General features: G+C 38.8%; 1 protein-coding gene across 1 annotated transcript in view; it reads right to left on the bottom strand.

Annotated features, from left to right (window-relative positions):
* The window catches only part of rnf145a (ring finger protein 145a), a 152,013-nt gene that overhangs the window by 24,699 nt on the left and 107,089 nt on the right, over window positions 1-20,225 (bottom strand). The window contains exon 7 of the mRNA XM_073067889.1: window positions 13,730-13,912. Within this exon, the coding sequence (XP_072923990.1) occupies window positions 13,730-13,912 (183 nt within the window). The remainder of the gene's footprint in view (window positions 1-13,729; window positions 13,913-20,225) is intronic.

Here is a 20,225-nt window from a genome sequence, read left to right on the forward strand (position 1 = left end):
ATGATTGGATCAGAATCCTTAAACTCATTTACCAAAAGCGCTGTGAAAATACTTTAACCAGAAGGACTGAATTGATTCAAAACTTCTCAAGGGAAATTATGAATATGCAATAAGTGTTGGCCTTAACCAGAAACACCCTTATCCCATGTAAACACACCCCCCCGTAGAAAACATGGTCATAGTTTAAGGAAAAATTTAAAGCTCTGGTTCCTCAGTTCAGTAGAAATTATTTAAGTAAAGTCTGATGTACAAGCCACACTTACATCCAATTGCTGAAAGGAAGGCAACTATTTTTCTAAAATAGTGAATGGTTAATCATCCTGTGTGACATAATACTGAATCAAACAGATCAGGCAGAGCCTCCATCTGTGCTGATCTAAAATTTAAATGCAAAGTAGTCATATAATTTTAAGAGTGTAAGATGCACTTTACATGTTATGGTAATAGAAGAGAACAGACCATGGTGGTCTATAAAATTTCAACATCTGAAGATATATCATACAGAACCTATAGCACATTTTGTTTGAGAAAGCCCCATTTTTCAAACTTCAAAACACACTGCTAGTTGTAAATCAAAATCTGATTTATCATACCCAAAATTAGTTTCAATTATTTGTTATTTTAACTATGATATTAAATAAAATACACCAAGAACTGCATGTTTTAGGTCTGCTAATTAGCAAGTTAGAGCAATGTTTGGTGAATATATGCAGGAAAAAGTTGGGTAGTCAAGTCTAATGTCAAAAGCCCAATTTGCAATCAGTAGCTCTGGTGTTTCTCCTGCAAGACCTTTGGCAAAATAGATCACAGAAGGGAGATGGAAATGATAGAAAGCAGAACACAGAATAGTACAGCAAAGAAACAGACCCTTCAGCCCACAATGTCTATACCGACCATGTGCTACCTTTGAACGTAATTTCTCCTCTTTCATCATTTCCAAGGTATCCACTAACATCAACTCACTTCTCACAGCCCTTCAGATATGCCAACAACTTTCTTTTTATCATTACCTTATCCATCAGAGATGCAAACTCTGAGATGCATCAGAGATAAACAAATTTATTTCTACTTATTTATCTATCGTCCTCTTTAGGTCATGGAAACCAAATGCAGATTTGTATATTTGTTCATTCCAAGATTCCAGTTGCCTGTCACTTAAACTCTAACCAACTCCCATGAAGATTTTCTATTTATTCATCACTATTCAGTGTAAACCTGAGGAAGATCTTCTAACAAGGCACAATATAGCCTTCGATATTCAATATTGCATTGAACACTTTAAGATAATTCACCAGTCAAGTTTTTCATCTCAATTCTAACATTTAGTTTCTTCCCCATTTTCTTCTTTTAATACTTTAGACAAGAAAGAACACACTTTTAATTTATCCCTTTATTTGTTCATCAGCCTTTCCTACCCTCATTCAACTAGCTTTATCATCACTGCCTGGCATTCTATCTACTCTGTCCTCCATTTTGGGATATCCCTCTCTTGTAGCCAACTCCAACAATGTTTGTCATTTTCTTGCATTTTAACAATTAATTATCTACTTGTATTTTAAGTAGCCTTTATATGCTTAACAGTTTAATATGCTAGTGGCTATACTAAGCATAATTCTTGAAGCTTCTTTCATGAGGTGAATGAGCATTTTCCCATTGGTTCATTTTTACTGTAGTATTGTAGAAGTATTTTCTAATCAGATTGTTATCCATGGAATTTTCTTATCTTTGGGTATAAAAGTAGCAGTGTTATGTTAGACACCATCTTTAGTTCTTCTCTTCTTCAAATAGTAAGACACCCTGTCACTGCACTGTTCCTATTCCTTTGCTCAATCAACTCTGAATAACACAATCACGAAGCAACAAGTTCTATGCCTCATTCCTGATTTCTTGAAGAACTTTGCATTTAAACACCAGAATCCAACAAGTGGCGTAGTTGAACATCTCCAAAGTTACTTGGGGCAATCCAAAAAAAAAGAGAGAATTTTCAGTGCCTGTTTTGGCCTTAGATATTCGATGTGAGTTAGGAGTGAGGAAGCTGCTACGTTGCTAGTTCTAAAAAACAGATCAGTAAAACAAAAAAGAGCAAGCTGATGGAGTGCCAAACATTAAATTTAAACAAGGAATGGACCAGGGAAGAAAAAAATTAAATTCAGGTTACAAGACAACCTGTTAAAATTTCAGCTGCTAACTTAAAATTTCGAGATAGTAGTCAAAATAATAAAATAAAATTGAATTGAGATCAAATCAAGACATTAGCCAAAGTTGTGAAACTGAATAAACATCTCAGTTAGATAAAATTAGTGAAAAAGTCCAGTTGAAAAGTACCAATTGAGTACACCTTAACCGAAGTGCTTTGAATTCTTTTGGATTTTGGGATATATAATGAGATATCTTGGGATCAACAACAGCTCCGACTCTGATTTTATGTGCTCCTGGTAAGAAGACTTTTTCTTACACTTGTTCATTACACCTAAGTAACAGTAAAATAATTACATACCATCAGGAGAATAGCTGAATCAGCTGTCAAACAACAAGAAGCAACGCCAGGCTTTCAGTCTCCACTTACAATGCTGTGTTTTGATTAAAGGGTTACAGTACACTGTATTTGTATTTTACTTTATTTAAGGTTTAATGTAAGACATAAAAACAATCAGCATTGTAGACTTAAAAGCACAAAATGCTGGCAGAACTCAGCAGGCCAGACAGCATCTATGGGAGGAGGTAGTGATGACGTTTTGGACTGAAACCCTTCATCAGGCTGAGTATTTTGTGTTTTTATTTATTTCCAGCATCTGCAGATTCACTCGTGTTAGCATTGTAGACTTGTTCAGGATTTTTGTGATCAGCAGACATTTTTAAAGTGTGATGCTGTGCCTTTTCTTACAATTTCTGCAACCAGCCTACTGAATATTGACAATTACCTTCAATTTTCAGTTTGTCATGATAGATCTTTGCTTGCTTTATGATCAGCATACCATTAAGCAGCATATGTTCACTTCAACACACATTTGAGATCTTCATTTTACGTTTTATGCAGCGTTGTCCTATTTTTCATTAATTTTTGGTCATTACACAAGTGAGGTCACTTATTAGAACTGTCTGTGATGTGCAGAGACATGCGAATCACCTGGGAACCAGTGCTTTGTGGAATTGTGTCAGCGCAAGTGGAATTCAGACTTCGGAACTTCAGGTAAGGGGTACTCAACCAGTACTAACCGTGTTAAATTTATTAAGAACAGGATGGCCTACATTGATTTGGAGGAAATGGCCGCTACTGATTTTGAGACAAAACCACGTGGTCAGTTTGATCAAATGTGTGAGTGATTGAGAGTTAACAGGATGAGTAAAGCCTTTTACTAATTGAAAGAAATGTGAAACTTGTGAAAAACTACAAAACAGCACAATAGAGAGTTAAAAAGTCTAAAGAGCAAATCTTTGCACTAACTGAACAAGTAAAAGAACGTAGTTATTCAACTGGCAAACATGAGGAAATCTGCAGATGCTGGAAATTCAAGCAACACACACAAAGTGCTGGTGGAACGCAGCAGGCCAGGCAGCATCTATAGGGAGAAGCTCTGTCGGCGCTTCAGGCCAAGACCCTTCGTCAGGTCTTGGCCCGAAACATCGACAGCGCTTCTCCCTATAGATGCTGCCTGGCCTGCTGCGTTCCACCAGCATTTTGTGTGGGTAGTTACTCAATCGATGTATTTGTACTGAGCTTCAAAGGCAAACTGAAATAATGTAAGAAACTGCAGCCTCAACTTCAAGTAAGCAATCCTGCTAGTGACTCTTACCAGCATGGGAAGAAATATTAGGAAATGAGGTACCAAGAACATACACTGAACCCCAAAACTGGAATTATGCAAACAAAGCTGAACTGTTTCACAGACATACAAGATATTCAAGAGATTCAAGCTCAATGCTTTAACCAGGAAAAGTGGCTCTGGATGGAAAATGATGGGAAGTTAAACAGTGATGGAATATGGAGATATGGCACTAGTCATAGACTAGTGGCCCCAACTACATTGCTTCCTTATCTGGCACAGCAAATAGACACTCTGGGACACATTGCAGTGCAAAAGATTATCGACAGATTCTCCTGATGGTGGTGGAATTCAAAGTTCAGGGCACAAGCTCAACATACGTTTGAAAGATGCATGACATGCCAGAAAATGGATCCCAGAGCAGCGGAAAAGCTACTACAATTAAGTGCTCCTGCCCCACTTTGTCCATCTTTATACTTACAATTGGACTACATTTCTCTACCAAAGTGTTAAGGATACTCAGAAGTACTGGTAATAGTGGACAAGTTTTCAAGATTGGTGGAAACTATTCCAGAAAAAAAACACTGCCACACACAGCAAAAACTCTGATCAAGAACTAATGCTCCTAGATGGAGACTGTCATGTCACATCGACTCTGACCAAAGAACACATTTCACTGAGAGAGTTTGTCAGGAATTATGTCAACTGATGAACATTAGATTTTCTTTATTGTCCATGTAACCCAAAGTCAGAGAGAGTTGAATGAATGAACGGAACTGTCAAACAATAATGAAGTATCATGAGGAAGGCATATCATGTCCCTCTTGTGTTCTTGTGCAGTATCAAAGCAACCCTAAACAAGAATACCAAAGTCCATTCAAGGTGGTAACAGGGCGTCCTATGTCATTGCTGGTAGCCTTCTGTCTCAGAGAAACAGATATACACATTATGGCAGTCAATTAACTATTGTGTGAAATTAACTCAAGCTGTGCAGACTGCTTCTCAACAGGTTTCTGTCACTTGGGAAGAAGCAACAAACAAGAGGACACATTCTGATTCCTGGGGAGTGCACTCCTCCACATTCTCCATCAGCACAGGTGCACCCCAAGGCTGTGTGCTTAGCCCCCTGCTCTACTCACTTTACACTTATGACTGTGCAGCTAAACCCAACTCCAATGCCATATTCAAGTTTGCTGACAACACCACTGTCGTAGGCTAAGTCAAAGGTAGCGATGAATCAGCATATTCTATTAGAGGGAGATTGAAAATCTGGCTGAGTGGTGCCACAACAACCTCTTACACAAAGTCTGCAAGACCAAGGAATTGATTATTGACTACAGGATGAAGAAACCAGAGATCCATGAGCCAGTCCTCATCAGGAGATCAGAGGTAGAAAGGGTTAATAACTTTAATTTCCTTGGTGTTATCACTTCAGAGGACCTGCGCTGGGCCCAGCACACAAGTTCAATTACAAAAAAAGCATTGCAGTGCTTCTACCTAGTATTAGATGTCATACTGAATCTTTTCAAATTCTATGACAAACTTTTAAAGATGTGTGGTAGAGAGTATATTAACTGGTTGCATCACAGCCAGGCATGGAAACATCAAAGCTTTTAAATGGGCAAAACATATTGGATATAGTCCAGTCCATCACAAGTAAAGCCCTAGCCTCCACTGAGCATATGGACTAAGACCGCTGTTGCAGGAAAGCAGCATCCACCATCAGGAACCTCCCATCACCCAGGCCCTGCTGTCTTCTCACTGCTACCATCAGGAAGAAGGTACAGATGCCTCAGGACTCACACCACCAAGTTCAGGAACTGTTATTAACCTTCAAACATCAGGTTCTTGAACCAAAGGGGATAACTTCATTCAATTTCATTTGCCCCATTACATTATTGTTCCTACAACCTATGGATTCACTTTCAAGGACTCTTCATCTCATGTTTTCAATATTAATTGCTTAGTTATTTATGATCAATACCTTTTTCTCTTTTGTATTTGCACAGTTTGTTGTCTTTTGCACATTGGTGTGGTCCTTCATTGATTCTACTTTGGTTCTTGGATTTACACACGTAAACGAATCTCAGAGTTGTATATGGTGACATAAATGTGCTTTGATAATAAATTTACTTTGAACTTCTGATTAAGAAACCATAGAAGGACCCACTAGGATCTCAATGGAAAGGTCCTTATCATGTGCTGTAAATTACCAACTTGGCAGTTAAGGTAGAAGGTAAACATTAAGTGGATACATGACAGCACTAAAGGCAGTAAATGCTGTGGTTAATGTGCTCATAACCTCGTGTTCACAGTGCCTATACCTCTGAGCTACGGTGAACAAATCACTAATCAGCCAGAAGACTTCAAGCAAGTCAACAGCTACTGGACATAATGAAGTTTATTCTAATATTATTTGCTGTTATTTGCCAATGCTTCTACTCATAAAATGCCAGTTGATATGACTCAATATATTCTTGTAATTTTGGCAATCAGAAATACTACAATTCAACAAAGCTCCTGTCAATTAACAAGAAATGGTCGAAACTCATGGAACAATACGCACTTCATGTGCGGAAATACAGCCAACACACTTCTTCCAAGTAATTGGTTAGGATCTTGTTATTTGGGGCGTATTTTTCCTGTCATGAGACAAACACATTTTACCTTTACCTTCCAAGTCTAGAAGTAAACGAGACCTTTCGGAAGGAGATTGTTTTGCATCATTTTATACACAATTTTATGGAGTTGCAAGGAGTATAACAGATTAAAATATTGCTGTAGCTTTAGAAAGGGTAAGCAACGACACTGACACCTTTGGAATAGTGACCACAGAAGTGGTGTCCATGCATAAGATGGTTCTACTAAATTGTATGGGATTAGAACTTCTCTTAGCAGTTAAATGGGAAATATGCAGTTATGGGCAAAGGAGTGTTGTACTTACATACCTGATGAATCTGAAGACATAACTAATTTGGCTCATCATATTCATAAAGAAGCAGCTAAAATACACCAATCTGATGGATAGGATTTCTTTGATTAGATTTATTTAAGTCTTGGAGGCTGGAGTGACTCAATATTACCAGTCATATTATTCATACTAATATGCCACATGATAATTTACATCTTTTAATTTGTTTAAAGGCAATCATTAGCAGAATAGTTCAAACTCACATAAGTATACTGACTAATCTGCTTAATCATAACATAATCTTAGGAATACTATGAAGAACATATACCGGTATACCCTTTGATATTTCATAACAGTTGCTTTTTGATTATTTAATAACTAAATTAGATAGTGCAAGATTTTCTGCCTCTGAATTTTCAGATGCAATAATTCTAAATGATGATTTAGAATCAAAGGAAGAATTATTGGATTTCAATTTAATTTGTAATTTTGTGTTTAACAATTATCTGCTTGTATTTTACATAGCCTTTATATGCATAACAGTTTAATATGCCTCTAGAGGCTATAATTCCGGAAGCTTCTTAGGCTGCTTTGTTCTTTCTTTAAGTAAGTAAGTATTCTCTCCTTTGGTTAATTTTTACTGTAGTATTGAAAATTATATTCTAATTGGATTATTGTTATTAATGGAATTTTCTTATCTTCAGGTATAAAAGTAGCCGTTTTGTTCTAGGCGTCATCTTTCATGCTCCTCTTCAAGTAGAAAGACCACCTGTCACTGTTCTATTCCTGTTCTCTTTGTTCTATCAATTCTTAAAGTGTTCATGGGGCAACAAATGTTATGCCTTCTCCCTGACTTCTTAAAGAATCTTGGATTTAAACACCAGAATCCAGCACTTCCTTACCATTAATACTTGCATTATCACTGTTCAATGGTTTCAAACAAAATCAGAAAATGTGTACAGTATACAAGCTGAAATTCTTATTCTTTGCAGACATCCATAAAACAGAAAAAATCCCAAAGACTGACAGAAAAACATTATAAAGTGTTCTTCAAAGATTATTTAACTGACATGTCAATTTTCTCACACTAGCACCTGAACTGCATTTACCCCATTTTCTGCTGTAATTATGCAAGTGGTTACACTTTAAAGGCAATGTAAAAGCAAATCAGTTTAGTGCAAGCCATAAACAAAATGTCATATTTGATAGTATGAAGTCAATAGGAACTAAGCATCCCTTGTAGACAACTCAATCACTCAAACCTGATTGCCCATACAATTACATCTTGGCTGATCAGCAACTGAATACTTGCTTTTGCCTCATGTCCCTTAAAATCTTGGGTTAATACAAATCTATTAAACCTGGACTTAAAAAAGGAACTGACTTGACATGGCTGGCTATGTAAATTTGGGCCCACAACAAACATGGATAAATGAGTTTCTACTTAATTATCTGAGTCAATATTAAGAAAACAGATTGAATAGAGGATCATAAAATGATTACAGCACTAAAGGAACCATTCAGCCCATCATGACTGGTCGCATCATATCCAGAAATTATCTCTATCCTTTATTTCTAAACTGGAAAGCCAAATTTTTAACCAAGTCAGGTTCAACTTCTGCTCCAAAAAAGATTAAGGCATTGATTGAAATGGATTGTAACCAAATGCACTTTCAAAGCTCCATTTAAATAAGCTCCAAAGGTATTTCCCTGTATCCAACAGTTAAACATCTGATCAAAAAATCCAATCACAGCACCTCTCTTAAAAACAATACAAAGTTTTAAGGAATGGATCAACTGGGCCAGGGGTTACAACCTGGGTCCACAGACCCTTTACTTAATGGTAATGGTCCATGGTATATAAAAGGCTGGTAACCCTGGCACTGGGACTTAGGAAGATCATTGTTGAAGCAGTTCAATACTTTTTAAAGATACCTTTCAGTTTCAAGAACCCTTTGCAATTACCTAGTTTTCTGCATTACTCATAAAATGTGGCCTGATTTTCACCTAAGTCACAATAATAGACAAACACAATCTGCCTAAACTAATAACACACAAACAATTATATTTCTTCTCATCAATACTGAGTACACCATTAGAACAATCTCAGTTGAGGTTCAAAAAAGCTTGTGAACCTCTGGGAGTAATACCTTTTACAAAAGCTATTTGTTCCAATCAATGAGTTGAGATTAGAAATGTGGGTTAAAGAGGTGTGCTGCCCTATAAAAAAGACACACAGTCAGATCACTGACAGGGCCTGCTCTTCTCAATATCAATCTGTTTATGTGCACTATGCCTTCATCAAAACAACTTTCAGAGGACCTTAGAAGAACTGTCATCATCTGAACCCTTAGTGCCTAGGTGGCACATGGGGCCTCTTAGAAGAATTGTAGAGATGCACAACGCTGGAAAAGGCTACAAAAGCATCAGTCCACAGTAAGCAAAATTGTTTACAAATAGGGGAAACACAGTACTGTTGCTACTCTCCCTAGGGGTGGGCATCCTGCAAAGATCACACCAAGAGCACAAAGTGCAATGCTGAAGAAGGTGAAAAAGAACCCAAGGGTAACAGTGAAAGACCTGCAGAAATCTCTGGAACTTGTTAAAGTCTCTGTTCACGTGTCTGCTATGAGAAAAACACTGAACAAGAATGATGTTCTTGGAAGGACACCACAGAGGAAACCATTGCAGTCCAAAAACAAAACATTGCTGCACATCTCAAGCTTGCAAAAGGCCACCTGCATGTTCCACATCACTCTGGGACAATGTTCGATGGACAGATGAGACAAAAGTTGAACTTTTTGGCAGAAATGCACACTGTTATGTTTGGAGAAAAAAGGGCACTGCACACCAACAGCAAAACCTCATCCCAACTGTGAAGCATGGTAGGAGAAGCATCAAGGTTTGGGGCTGCTTTGCTTTCTCAGGACCTGTACAGCTTGCCTGGACAATTGAGGGAACAATGAATTTAAAATTGTATCAAGACATTTTACAGGAGAATGTCAAGGTAGCGGTCCATCGCCTCAAGCTTAAAGAAGTTAGATGATGCAACAAGACAATGATCCGAAACACAAGAGTAAATCAACAACAGAATGGTTTAAAAAGAAAATTTGCATTTTTGAATGGTCAAATCAGAGTCCAGACCTTAAACCAACTGAGATGCTATGGCGTTCAAGTAAGGTGCAGAAATACTGATGAACTGAAACAATTTCGTATAGAGGAAAGGTCTAAAATTCCTCTTCACCATTGTGCAAGTCTGATCAGCAGCTACAAGAAACATCTGGAAGTTATTGCTGCTCAAGGATGTTCTACCAGTTATTAGAATAAGGATTCACATACTTCTTCCAGCCTGGACTGTGAATAATTCAACAATATGTTCAATAAAAGCCTGGAAAGTATAATTGTGTGTTAATAGTTTAAACAGATTGTGTTGGCCTATTATTGTGACTTCGATAAAGATTAGACCACATTTTATGTGTAATTAATGCAGGAAACCAAAAGAGTTCACGAACTTTTTCTTGCAACTATTTTTTTCTTACGCTATCAAGCAATTAAAATGTTATTCACAATTATACAATTAAAATTCATTGTAAATTAATGGTTTTAATTGCACTGTAAACAACTTCCTTGAAAGATCTAATAGAAAACATATGGCCGTTGAATTTAAATGGTCCAGAAAAGCCTGCATACTTTTATAACTTTTACTGATGCAAGTTTAAAGTTCAAGAATTTCACTCTCCCTATAGGCTTGCACCACACTTTCTCTTCACCACCGCCAATCTACATTTGTTTATCTTCTTGTTCCATCAAACACCATCTATCTAATTTCCTTTGCCTCAACACTTGTGAATGTGTGGCCTATTGTCAAATTGCTTGCTGATACTTATTGCTGAACTTGAACAATTTTATTCTGGCTGGAACACCAGCCACCAGTGTCAGGAGGAGACTTACATGGAATGCTTCATGTCTGATCACTACTCAGTCTCCACATACTCTTGATCCAGGTCAGATTCAAGACAATGCAATTCAATGGATTAGATGGAGCTGACGACCAAGAATTGAACAGGTTAACCCCCCCCCCCCCCAAAAATGTCAGTGGAGGCACCCCAAATATGATCCCATCTTGAATCCACACACTACCAGTCAATAGTAAATAAAATAACTCGTGGCCTTCAGTTAAAAGTGCAAAATATCAATGCTAGATCTCCCTTTCTGGGAAAAAGTAGATTTTTCTTCCCTCTGTTCCTTCCATTTTGCACTTCTACTACCTGCTCCCTCATCTACTTTTTTTCTCCTCCTTGCCTCCTCTCTCAAGACTTGTAGATCTAGTTAATCAATGCTGCTGATACTTTGTAAACATCTCATAGAAACCTGGACTTTATATTATTCTGTGAATCCCAATGCTCATTATGCCAAAAGTCTTCAGGATGTGGGAGCAAACCCAGTCCCAGAGACAAAATACAAAGTCAACACAGCCAACACTGGAAGTCAGGGCTAAATCTGGCCTGGAGCCATTTGGCAGCAGCTTTACAGCTGCTCTGCTGTGCTCTGGGTATAAATAAAGGAGACAAAAACTATACTTTCCCAAATCTATATACATCTTTGAGACCAGATATTAAAGGTTGATAAAGGTAATTGAATTTGATAGGTATTGAAACAAAATTGGCAAAAATATTAATGATAGTGCTTCAGAACTTGTCAGGGATATTGGCATAATTGGAGGAAAATTAAATGATTAAACATATAAGGTTATTTCATTATAAGGTAGCAAGAATGGAACTAATAATAAATTGTAAATTTGCAATTTAAAAGCAACATTAGATTGGTTATAGGCTGTTTCTTAAACTGGCCAGAGACAAGTTTTTCTAAAAAGTCAGATTAACAAATGAATCAGAAATCAGCTATTCAGCCCACAAGCCTGCTGTAACCCGTACTCCACAATCCTGTCTACCCAGATACTCAATAAGAATGGATCTATACCTGCTTTAAAATTATTTATGATCCTTTTAGGAAAGCAGTTCCAAAGACACTCATCCCTCAGAGCAAAAACAATTCTGTCTTATTTCTATCAAAAAATGGGTAAACGCTTCTTTTTAAACTGCAAAATGTATTTCTAGATTCTGGCGCAAATAAACATTGTCTCTGTGTCTGGCCATGTTTCAATTAAGTCCTCTTTCGCAAACTCTGGCAGATCCAAGCCTGCCCATCCACTCCAAGTATTAGTCTAGTAAGAGGAGACTAATAAGAGTCTGGTGTTTAAATCTAAGTTTCTTTCAGAAGTCAGAAATAAGACATAAAACTTGTTACTTCATGATCATTTTGTTAAGAGTTGATAGAACAAAGAGAACAGGAACAGAACAGAAAGCCTTTCTACTTGAAGAAGAGAAACCTAGAACAGCTACTTTTTATAACCGAAGATAAGAAAATTACATTGATAAGAGACAACCAATTGGACAATTCTTATTCAATACTGCCATAAAATCAACCAATGAGAAAACAAAGAAGGTTTAGAATTATACTTTGTATGGCCACTAGAGGCATATTAAACTATGGCTATTTAAGGCTATTTAAAATACAAGTAGATAATTGTTAAACGGCAAGGAAGTAACAATTAAGCAGTCGGATCCAATACCTTGTATTCAATTCCAGAAGCAATGAACAATATTTTATTAAACTATGAATTATTTGGTTTGCCTGCATAAAGCCTTTTAAACAAGGACATACCACATTCACTATTTAGATAACATGAATCTTCTTGATTTTTGCTATTAAAATATACAATACCACATTTTGCCACATTTCCTAGATATTTATCACACAATTTACATATTGAACAAAAGAGGTCATATCTTTACAGCCTTCTTTACAAGTTATTTCCCTATTTGTGTGAAACTTGCTCAACAAAAAATTACTTTTATGAAAATCATTTGTGTTTCAAAGTTTGTATGTAATAAACAAGGAGACAATGCACATCGCTAATAGAGGACTGAAATACGTGGGAAATTAAGTAAAATCTCAGAAGGGATGGATAATTAGCAATTGAACTTTAATATATTTTTGCAAAGTGGTCATTATGTAAGAATAACAAGCCCAGCTTAAAAGTAAGGGAAATATATACTCAAATTCTGAAATTCAAATCAGCTCACTTGTACAAGTAGAAAACTAAAATCAAGCTAAATTTGGACAAAATCTTGGTTCGACAATTGCAAATTCTTCAGATCTACATGTTCAAAAATATTCTTGAAAAGATGTAAACAATATGTATTGGAATAAGACCAGAACAGGTTTCAACCCAAAGGATTAAGCTCGTATCTATAAAACAGAACACCACACAGTTCTTCCAAAAAACAGGTATTAGATATGTGGGTAAGGCATTTCAAAGTCAATTAGTAAATGTCTAACATGCAGACCTTTACTCTTGGTGATGAGAATGTCAAATTCATTAGAGTACAAAAAGCATAAGTAAGAGGACACAGTACTGAGCAAAACTCTTAAGCACTTAGGATGCCTCAGGCTTGCACACTGTAATGTATATTGGTTAAAACAGGAAGGAGGTTGGGAAACATAATTAAGAGTACTTAGCTTTGTATTAGCTCAGTAGTATTAAGTGTTATTTGGAAACTGGAAAGACATACCAGGCAGTACTATGCAGAAGTCTAAGGCACCTTACCGATATACATGCACATGCCTAAGACTTTTGCACAGTACTTTAACTAACAAACAATGGTTAATATGTCAAGCAGGTATGACAAAAAAATGATAGAGAAAATGGTAACGAGAAAAGAATGATGACAGGAGGCATGGCACAATTATTTTCCCAAACGCTTGTTTAGTTCTTTAATTACAAATGTCAGAAAACTACAGAAAGGGATGGTGTAACCTTAATACTTAAATTTCATAATTTGCACATCAAAGCAATAAGGTAGCAGAATTCTTAGTTTTTAAGTGATTAACTATGAAGGAAAACACATGATTTTCGGGCACCTAACACAAGTACATGGACCAAATCTACTTCCTCAATGTGTGAAGCACTATAATTATAAGACTGTCTTACTTGTTTCTTGAAGCTCCAAGTGCGAGAACAATTGGATCAGCAATTTCTAACATTGACTGAAGAATGGAAGCTACCACAATGAAGAGGATGATGCTTAGCAGAAAGGCTCGATGCACAACCTGTAATTCAATCAGACCAGTCTGCACTGCTAGAATCAGCAATGTGATACCTTCAGTCATTCCTCTGAAAAATTAAAAACAACATTTCTCAATATAAAATTGGCATCTATTTGTGCTCATCAATCCAGCAACAATTGATACATTCTTAAATGTTAAGAGGATTTAAAAATGTGTTAAATCAAGAAGTTTACTAGTTATGAGATAAGGTGATACACATGAGGCTGCTTAAGGTAAAATCCTATGGCATTACAAGAAAGAAATGGCATGGATAGAGAAATGGCTGACAGGCAGGAGGGAATGAGTGGGAACAAAAGGCCTTTTCTGGTTGGCTGCCAGTGACAAGTGGTGTTCCTCAGGGGTCAGTATTGGGATTGGTATTTTTCACATTTTTTCTCAATGATTTAGATAACAGAATTGATAGTTTTGTAGCAAAGTTTACAGATAATATGAAGATAGGTGGAGGGGCAGATAGTGCTGAGGAAGCAATGAAATTGCAGCAGGGCTTAAGACAAATTGGAATAAAGTGGCAGATGGAATACAATGTTGGGAAATGCACAATGATGCATTTTGATTTAAGGAACATAGTGTGGGCTATTATCTAAATGGGGAGGAAGTTCAAACATTAGAGGTGCAAAGGGACTTAGCTCTCCTGCAAGACTCCCAGAAGGTTAATTTATAGGTGAAGTTTCTGGTAAAGAAGGCAAATGCAATGTTTGACATTTATTTCAAAGGGAATAGAATATAAAAGCAAGGAGATAATGCTAAGTCGTTATAAGACACTTGGAGTACTGTTGACATTTTTGGGCCCATATTTCAGAAAGGATGTGTTGCCATTGGAGAGAGTCCAGAGGAGGTTCATGAGGATGATTCCAGGAATGAAGGGATTAACATATGAGGAGTTTTTGGCAGCTTTGGGTCTGTACTCACTGGAATTTAGAAGAACGTGTGGGGTATCTCATTGAAATCTACCAAATGTTGCAAGGACTAGACAGGGTGGATGTGAAGAGGATGTTTCTTTTGGTGGAGGTTTCCAGACCTTGAGGGCATAGCCTCAAAATTGATGGGTGACCTTTTAAAACAGAGGTAAAAGAGGAATTTTTTGGCTAGAGAGTGGCAAATCTGTGGAATGCACTGCCACAGACCACAGTGGAGGCCAAGTCCATGGGTATACTTAAGACAGGTATTGATCATTTCCGGACTGGTCAGGGCACCAAAGGATATGGCAAGAAGGCAGGTGCATGGGGTTGAGTGGGATCCGGGATCAGCCATGACGGAATAGCAGAGCAGATTCAATGGGCTGAATGGCCTAATTCTGCTCCTATGTCTTATGGTCTTGTGGTTTCCTCAAGGGGAAATCTTGCTTGTCAACTTTGTTGGAATTCTTTAAGGAAATAATAGGCAGAATAGACAAAGGAGAATCGGTGGATGCTGTATACTTGGATTTTCAGGAGGCCCTTGACAAAGTGCTGTACACGAGGCTGCTTCCCAAGATAAGAGCCCATGGTACAACATGAAAGATACTGGCATGGATAGAACATTGGCTGATTAGCAATGGGCAAATATTGGGAATAACAGGTTATTTTTTGATTAGCTGCTGGTGACTAGTGGTGTTCCACACGAGTTGGTGTTAGGACTGCATCTTTTTATGTTGTACGTCATTGATTTGGATGATGGAATTGATGGCTTCATAGTCAAGTTTGCGGACAATATGTAGATAGGTGGAGGGCCAAGCAGTGTTGAAGAAGCAGTAAGTCTTCAGAAGGACTTGGACAGATTTGGAGAATGGGAAAAGAATTGGCAGATGGAATACAGTGTAAGGAACTATATAGGAATGCACTTTGATAGAATGAATAGAGGTATAGGCTATTTTTTGACGGGGAGAAAATACAATTAACGAGTTGGAAAAGAACTTGGAAGACCTTGAAGGATTCCCTAAAGGTTGACTTGCAGGTTGAGTCAATGATAAAGAAGGTAAATGCAATTTTAGCATTTATTTGCATCGGTCAGGCCACTCTTGGAGTATTGTGAACAGTTTGTGCCCCTTTCCTAAGATAAGATGTGATGGCATTGGAAAGGGTCCATTGGAGGTTCACGAGAATGATTCCAGGAATGAATGGGTTCACATATGAGGAGCATTTGATGGCTTTTGGCCTGTACTCAATGGAGTCTACAAGAATGAGGGTTCTTATTATCTCATGAAAATTTATCAAATATTGAAAGGCCTAGAAAGATAGAGTGGATTTGGAGAAGATATTTCCTTTAGTGGGTGAGTCTCAGATCAGAGATGAGGAGGAATTTCTTTAGCCAGAAGGCAGTGAATCTGCAGAATTTGCTGCCACAGGTGGCTGTGGAAGCCAAGTCATTAAAGCAGAGATTTCTAGGTTCTTGATTAGTCAGGGCTTCAAAAGTTATGCAGAGAAAAAATCATAGAAAATAGGTGCAGGAGTAGGCCATTCGGCCCTTCGAGCCTGCACCGCCATTCAGTATGATCATGGCTGATCATCCAACTCAGAACCCTGTACCTGCTTTCTCTCCATACCCCCTGATCCCTTTAGCCACAAGGGCCATATCTAACTTCCTCTTAAATATAGCCAATGAACTGGCCTCAACTGTTTCCTGTGGCAGAGAATTCCACAGATTCACCACTCTCTGTGTGAAGAAGTTTTTCCTCATCTCGGTCCTAAAAGGCTTCCCCTTTATCCTTAAACTGCGACCCCTCATTCTAGACTTCCCCAACATCGGAAACAATCTTCCTGCATCTAGCCTGTCCAATCCCTTTAGAATTTTATACGTTTCAATAAGATCCCCCCCTCAATCTTCTAAATTCCAGTGAGTATAAGCCTAGTCGATCCAGTCTTTCTTCATATGAAAGTCCTGCCATCCCAGGAATCAATCTGGTGAACCTTCTCTGTACTCCCTCTATGGCAAGAATGTCTTTCCTCAGATTAGGGGACCAAAATTGCACACAATATTCTAGGTGCGGTCTCACCAAGGCCTTGTACAACTGCAGTAGAACCTCCCTGCTCCTGTACTCAAATCCTTTTGCTATGAATGCCAACATACCATTTGCCTTTCTCACCGCCTGCTGTACCTGCATGCCCACCTTCAATGACTGGTGTACAATGACACCCAGGTCTCGTTGCATCTCCCCTTTTCCTAATCGGCCACCGTTCAGATAATAATCTGTTTTCCTGTTCTTGCAACCAAAGTGGATAACCTCACATTTATCCACATTAAATTGCATCTGCCATGAATTTGCCCACTCACCTAACCTATCCAAGTCACCCTGCATCCTCTTAGCATCCTCCTCACAGCTAACACCGCCGCCAGCTTCGTGTCATCTGCAAACTTGGAGATGCTGCATTTAATTCCCTCGTCTAAATCATTAATATATATTGTAAACAACTGGGGTCCCAGCAATGAGCCTTGCGGTACCCCACTAGTCACTGCCTGCCATTCTGAAAAGGTCCCGTTTACTCCCACTCTTTGCTTCCTGTCTGCCAACCAATTCTCTATCCACATCAATACCATACCCCCAATACCGTGTGCTTTAAGTTTGTACACTGATCTCCTGTGTGGGACCTTGTCAAAAGCCTTTTGAAAATCTAAATATACCACATCCACTGGCTCTCCCCCATCCACTCTGCTAGTTACATCTTCAAAAAATTCTATAAGATTCGTCAGACATGATTTTCCTTTCACAAATCCATGCTGACTTTGTCCGATGATTTCACCTCTTTCCAAATGTGCTGTTATCACATCTTTGATAACCGACTCTAGCATTTTCCCCACCACCGATGTCAGACTAACCGGTCTATAATTCCCCGGTTTCTCTCTCCCTCCTTTTTTAAAAAGTGGGGTTACATTAGCCACCCTCCAATCCTCAGGAACTAATCCAGAATCTAAGGAGTTTTGAAAAATTATCTCTAGTGCATCCACTATTTCTTGGGCTACTTCCTTAAGCACTCTGGGATGCAGACCATCTGGCCCTGGGGATTTATCCGCCTTTAATCCCTTCAATTTACCTAACACCACTTCCCTACTAACATGTATTTCCCTCAGTTCCTCCATCTCACTAGACCCTCGGTCCCTTACTATTTCCGGAAGATTATTTATGTCCTCCTTAGTGAAGACAGAACCAAAGTAGTTATTCAATTGGTCTGCCATGTCTTTGTTCCCTATGATCAATTCACCTATTTCTGACTGTAAAGGACCTACATTTGTCTTGACCAATTTTTTTCTTTTCACGTATCTATAAAAGCTTTTACAGTCAGTTTTTATGTTCCCTGCCAGCTTTCTCTCATAATCTTTTTTCCCTTTCCTAATTAAGCCCTTTGTCCTCCTCTGCTGGTCTCTGATTTTCTCCCAGTCCTCAGGTGTGCTGCTTTTTTTTGCTAATTTATATGTTTCTTCTTTGGACTTGATACTATCCCTAATTTCCCTTGTCAGCCACAGGTGCACTACCTTCCCTGGTTTATTCTTTTGCCAAACTGGGATGTACAATTGTTGTAGTTCATCCATGCGATCTTTAAATGCTTGCCATTGCATATCCACCGTCAACCCTTTAAGTACCATTTGCCAGTCTATCTTAGCTAATTCATGTCTCATACCTTCAAAGTTACCCTTTTTAAGTTCAGAACCTTTGTTTCTGAATTAACTATGTCACTCTCCATCTTAATGAAGAATTAATGAAGAAGCAGGAGAATGGGGTTGAGGGGAATAATAAATCAGCCATGGTGTGACAGAGCTAACTCAATGGGTCGAATGGCCTAGTTCTGCTCCTGCGTCTTGATAAAATGTTCTTGTTGAAATCACATTACAGTGTCAATGACACTTGGAGGAGGTCGATGGGGAATGAATGTACGGAACCATGAGCTCCAAAGTGCACATTAGACAGTTTCATTAAAATGGGTCCTTTTTCTTTACTAACCCTATAGTCAGATTAAGATTTATAAAATTCAATTGTTTAATTGCACATGGTGTACTGTCTGAATTTTGCAGTACGGATTTGTAACACATCTCACAGCATCCACACAAATGAGATTTCTCAGTTTGGCCGGGCCAGAGGCAGTCTTCCCTTAGGCAAACGCATGCTGGCCTAATCTGGGGGTTACAATTGTGGGGGTATCATTCCAAGATTGATTTCGTTCGATGATGTGTGGTTGCCGAGCATTGAACCAATGGGTTGTGTGTTTAAGTCTGTGGTGGTATGGATGCTGCTGGAGTGGAGCAGTGGTGTGCTTCCATGGGGTTACCAGTAACTAATGACTGTGTTGGTGGATATTCGATGAATTGTTAATTCGATTTATGAGTACTGTTAAAGCTGTTGACAAAGTTGCGGTTGTAGGGTGGAGATTTAATAAAATGGCAAGCTCAGATATTGTTTTAGTTTGGACGAGCGCTGACGTAATGGCAGTGGAATTGCCCGCTTTTATCAATGCCCCAGGTGAGGCAGAGTCATGGCCTGTCCACACTGTCACAGAGGAGGGGGGTGTAGCGGAGCAGGCAGAGTCACAAGTCGAGCTTACCCTAGCTGGGGCGGTGACTTCAAAGACACGGTTCCATCGTTTCTGAGGAGTGAGGGGAAGGAATGGTAGGATCCAGAATGTCCAATTAGGCCCCACCCCCCAGTGAAGAGTGAGAGTTCTCAGTTGGCATCAGCCCTTACCTCTCTGGCAAATAAGTGGCCCAGTGCACAGGCAGAGGGTCCTAGTTATCAGAAGCTAAGAATATTTTCTGGAATAACACCCACCCCTAAAGGGGAAGAGGAGTATGAGACTTGGATAGAGCAGACCTCTCAGTTGTTAGATAAGTGACAGTGCTCTGATAATGTAAAGCGACAGAGATTGATTGAGAGTTTGAGTGGGTGGGCTGCCAATGCTGTGAGAGCTGTCAGGTTGTGGTATCCCTTAGCTACAGCTGTTAATTACATAAAAGTACTAGACAATGCCTTTGACATGACAGGAAACCCAATGGAGCTCATGGCGGGGTTTCAGAACGTGTCAGAAGGGGAAGAGGCTTTCTGCCTACATCTTTTGGCTAGAAAGGCAGAAAATTGCTTGTGGCGCAGAGGGGTCATTCAGGCGGCTGAGGTGGATCAGTTAAGAATGAACCAGATAACCACCAAGGGATCCCAGTCCCAGGACCTGATTGCTTAGGGTATCATACAGTCTCATAAGACGTGCCCCCTCCCTCTTTTGTTGAGCTGATCAGAAAGGTATGGGAGGTGGAGAACGCAGAGGCACAGGAGGCCTCAGTCAGCAGGGGACAGTCCACAATAGTGGTTCCCTGCCATGAAGTGACCAAGGATAGCCTCCCCTGGGGAGCAGTAGACGAGATTGTGGCAGAGTTGGGAACTGAGATGTCTCAGCTTTTAT

The sequence above is a fragment of the Hemitrygon akajei genome, chromosome 15, assembly GCF_048418815.1.
Source record: "Hemitrygon akajei chromosome 15, sHemAka1.3, whole genome shotgun sequence".
NCBI lineage: Eukaryota > Metazoa > Chordata > Chondrichthyes > Myliobatiformes > Dasyatidae > Hemitrygon > Hemitrygon akajei.